We start from the raw sequence: 4,799 nt of genomic DNA, 5'->3' as shown, positions 1-4,799 counted from the left end.
GTTTTTTGTAACTGTTTTTCATTCACTATTTGTTTTATTTTTGCTCCACATTCATGATGCGTTTGAGTAAATATTAGTGCCCTTCAGCTCCTCTGCATCACTGGTTCTGGTGTCTCTCATCTTTAACTTGAAAATGACTTGAAAAAGTCATTTTTAATGAGGATAGTGAAGCGATGAGAGTTCAGCTTTCCTGCCTGCTATGCTTATTTTAGTTCTGGCATCTGCAGATTGATTATTTTGGTCAAACGGTAAATATATTATTATTTGATGCCATAGACTTCATGTGAGTTGACTACATTTTAGCTCATTTTATTTTCTTAGTTATGCCTGTAGGTGTCCAAAGTGCGGTCGGGGGGCCATATGCGACCCCGGGGCTGATTCCGTCTGGCCCACAGATGGAGACTTTTTTTCATTTAATTAGAGGAAAAATACCACAAATTAAAATTTTCTATAATGGAAAATATTCAGTACAACACAAAGCATTTGTCTTTTAACAACCAACTTTTTTCTTTTTTTTCTTTTCTAATTTCTAATGTTCATGTTTAGTTTTTGTTGCAGATTGAAGCGCCCAGAGTAATCACACCCATCTCTCCTCTGTTTGTCTGCTTGTAGCTCATAGTCGTCACACCGTATTTTTGTTTGTTTTTGCTCCAGAGCAGAATTCCTGCGTCCGCATGTGTTTATGTGTTTTCCAGTCTTTGGTTGTGTCATATCATAGTAAACATAGGCAGATGAAAGATGAGGTTGACATGAGGACAAAATGCTGCGAGGTTCTGATTCAGCTGCGTAGCCTGGTGAGCCGGGTTCAGATCCGCCGTGACTCAAATCTAAGATGCCCACTGGAGCCGCCGGGCGTCCATGAAGTCCTGGTAATTTACCTCTTTAAGCCGTGAAGCGCAGCCGTTCTCCTCCGCTCTTCATCATCGATGCTCCTCTTGGGCTTCCGTAGTTCAGAGTGATGTCAGCACGCCCAGGGCGGCCATCTTGTTTGACAATTTATGTAAATTCCACAATGAAATATAAAGGTCATGCTAAGATTTTCTTTAAAATGAAAATAATCATGATGTCACAAGAATACAGACGAGAATAACGTATTAATTTTACCAGAATAATGTTGTGATATTTTGAGAATGAAATAGAAATTTAATGAGAATAACATGAAAAATACCAAACAAAAAAATAGTTAAGATTTTTCCTCATTAAAACATCTTTATTCTTTTAATTTCCTGCTAATATAATGACTTTATTCTTATAATTAAACAAATATTCTCATAGTCTGGCCCTACTGCTCCACCATGCAACTCTTGGAAGGGATATTTAAAATCAAAACCACTTTTTGAAAATATTTACTGTTATTTACGAATTTTTTTTTTTTTTTTTAGAAAGGAAAGCAAATAAAAATTGATTAAAATTGGATCTGGTATAAGATCAAATCTGAGAGTGAAGATTTATTTTCTAAGGTGATTGTTGATGTTTTCCACATTGTCATTCTAAGAAAACACTTTTTTATTGATATTTTCACACTGATAAGAAACCAGTAATCAAAGTATTTGATCAGCACCACTGCTTTTCTTGTTTTAAGTATTTTTTTTGCTTAACAAATAAAAACCTTCAATCTGTTACGTTTTTGTTCACTCGAGGTGAGATTTAACTTTAGAATCTGATTAAAACAGGATGATACAAAATGAAACCCTGAGAGAAAACAGTTTATTTTTAACACAATCTACTTGGCATCACTTGTAACTAAAGAGACATTAATGAAGTAAGACATGTGACGATGTAAAGCGTTTTGCTGCAGCACACACACAGATGTAATTCATTCACAAGACGCTGATGCTTCACAGTTGTCATCTCTGCTACATCAGTGCATCAAACTGCTGCTTCTGCTTGCCGTAGTTCAGAAGTGGCGACAGGCTAAACATGCACTGACCTCATCTAACGGTGGATAAACAGGCTGTGAGTCAGAAGTGGAGTCACAGTAAGAACACGACTCCTGTTGTCCTGTTAGAGACTCCCACACGCACTGGGGTGTCTGCGTCCGTCTGGGCTGGTTTTGTTTGCTATAATTAGACAAAAAGTGACTCCACCGAGCTAACTGAGCTCTTTTAATTAAGAGTTAACATCAGAAGATAAGGAGCAAATGGAAGTTTGCTATCTTCTATATAAATAGAGTCTAAATCTAAAGCGAGCTCTTTAATTTAGTCCTGTGAATCTGCACAAAACAGTCTAATATAGGAGGGATATTTATTGATGACCTTGACTTAAACTCATTATGTCATCAAATGTTCTCCCATTTTAGCTGAAATGGTTGATCGGATTAATAGTGAGGAATAGATTTAAGATAAAAACAATCTTCGCCTGTAAAAATGATCTAACTCCTCAAGTGGCAGTTTTAGCTTCACCTGGTTGAAAATAAAATCTCATTAAGCACTTTTTGCTATCTAGTTCGTTCTCATCCTTAAAAAAGCAGAGTTTGAACAAAGGATGAAATAACTTGTTTGTTTTATTCCTTTGGTTCTGCTCTTCCAGCTGGGACGGACTGAGACGGCCGTGAACAACCTGAACCCGGTGTTTGGGGTGAAGTTCCAGGTGGACTATCACTTCGAAGAGATCCAGAAGCTTCGCTTCGCCATGTTCGATGAAGACAAGTGTGCCACACAGCTTTACGAACACGACTTCCTGGGAGAGTTCATCTGCACACTGGGAGTGGTACTGCATGACTTTCTGCTACATGTTGAACTCAGCAGCTAGTGCAGGAAACTGCACCAAGTGATTAGTTTCAGGATAGAGTGAGAAGGAAACTGCAACAAAATACCCTGAAATTAAAATCCGGGTTTATTTTATTGAGATGCAGATGATGGTTTCTTTTTAATTCTTTTCTAGATTGTGTCCAATAAGAAACTTCACAGACCGCTGATATTAGCCAATGGGAAGCCAGCTGGAAAAGGTTCTGTCACGGTAAGAATAATTACAGTTTAATGCAGTTAATCCAACTCCTGTCCATTTGCCCAGAAAGTCCGGTTCGTTAGGGGAGCTGTGAATGCGTAATGGCAACAATAAAAGTGAACTCTGGTCCACCTAAAAACCTCCGCCTGGGTTCGGTTCAAGTGAACTCTGGTGAGGTTTTGAATGCATATGTGAACGACAAGCAGACTGGAGACCACTCCAAAAGCAGGAAGTGGACTACAGTGCAGGGCATTCTGGGTAAACAACCAAAATAAACACTAGCGCTGGTGGGCGAAATGAGAAATCCTCCAATAGCTGAAATTTTACGCTTCTCCATTTTTGTTTATATTTGTGAAGAAGGAAGCTGTGTTCAGCGTCTTCTTCTGAGGTTTTTGTGCTGTTTCTGTCAGCAGTTCATTGTGCAGCGCCCCCACAGGCGAGGAGGGGAACAGGTTGATCTAAGGGTCTGGTTTGTTTGACACAGTTCAGTGTGAAAGTGAACCGAAGCAGCTGAAAATGTAACAAATGTTGTGATTTTGGTTCGCAATCTACTGCAGGTGTGAAAAGCAAATGTTTTTGTATTACAATACTCCCATTTTAAAATAAATCCTTGCTGCATAAAGGTGAATAAAATGATGAGTTTGAATTAAACTGTAAGCCACGCTGCTCACTTTTAAACATGCCTGCATTAGCTGACTGTGTGTATCCTCACTTCACTTCCACTAGAAAACCTTCTCTTCTCTGCTAACATATTTAGTTTCTTCTTGCTGAAACTAAAATGCAAGACGAAACTAAATGGAGAAGTATTGACACTCACAGCTCAACTCTGAGACTCAAACACGGAATTGGCTCTGAACAAATCAATAGTTCATCCTGTTCAGTTTCCACTAAGTTAAACTTTCCTGCAATCAGATATGGATGTGCAGAAGACTCTAGATCTGACTACTGGACCTGATAAGAAATGTACATATCCTCAGGGGAGGCAGACAAAATATACGACGACAACAAAAAAAAAAAGTAAGAAAGTACTTGTATTTATTTATTTTTATATTTGTAGGGTTATATTCTTCTCTAAGGTATAATAACATAGTGAAATATCCACTGTGTAAGTTTCTTTACATTTAAACAAGGATTTAAATTTTGGAAAAGCTTGGTGTTGTTTTCTAACCTAACTCTACTTTAGCCTTCTCTTATGTTCTCTAACCAACATCTGAATCCAGAGATTAAAAGAAAAAAATTTACAAAATGGAATTGTGCTTACAAATAATGCGACTACTGAAGAAAACCATTTACACTGAATTTCATTCAGGAGTATCAAGAAGTGAAAGAGGGGGTGAAAACAATTGTTCTCCACACTTTTCAGAATTTTAGTTGTAAACAGTTTGAGAACCATGGAACATTTTTGTTTACAATTATGCACGTCTTTATGTTGGTTCATTATATAAAAAGCAGCAAAACATGTTGTAGTTTGAATCCCAACATGGAAAAATAACTTTAAATAGTTCATACTTTATTTTTTCTTATAGTTTTTAACTTGTATTGTAAAGCACAATTGTTTGGTTTACTTTTTCACGGAAATATTTTTAAAAAATGGAGAAAAATATTGGCACTTCTGGTTTTCCGTAGAATCAAACATGGTCAGGCTGTTTTTTATGGTAAAGCTGCTGTTTTACTGTAATGGTGGATGATTTTTAACTCAGCTCTTCTCAGTTGTTTGTGTTTGTGTTATATCTGGTGTCATTCTGTGCCTTTACTTCAGATAACAGCGCAGGAGCTGTCTGACAACAGAATCATCACTTTGACCCTGAGTGGGCGTAAACTGGATAAGAAGGTAGGCGGTCAGAGCACACACA

General features: G+C 37.5%; 1 protein-coding gene across 2 annotated transcripts in view; it reads left to right on the top strand.

Moving 5' to 3' along the window:
- The window catches only part of cpne2 (copine II), a 37,675-nt gene that overhangs the window by 5,896 nt on the left and 26,980 nt on the right, over positions 1-4,799 (top strand). For both annotated transcript variants that reach the window (XM_007553187.2, XM_016672066.1), the window contains exons 3-5: positions 2,530-2,709; positions 2,884-2,958; positions 4,706-4,777. In XM_007553187.2, the coding sequence (XP_007553249.1) occupies positions 2,530-2,709; positions 2,884-2,958; positions 4,706-4,777 (327 nt within the window). The remainder of the gene's footprint in view (positions 1-2,529; positions 2,710-2,883; positions 2,959-4,705; positions 4,778-4,799) is intronic.

Source organism: Poecilia formosa, unplaced genomic scaffold (assembly GCF_000485575.1).
Source record: "Poecilia formosa unplaced genomic scaffold, Poecilia_formosa-5.1.2 Scaffold55, whole genome shotgun sequence".
Classification (NCBI taxonomy): domain Eukaryota; kingdom Metazoa; phylum Chordata; class Actinopteri; order Cyprinodontiformes; family Poeciliidae; genus Poecilia; species Poecilia formosa.
Note: the sequence above shows the minus strand (reverse complement) of the source record. Positions and strands in the feature narration are given on the sequence as shown.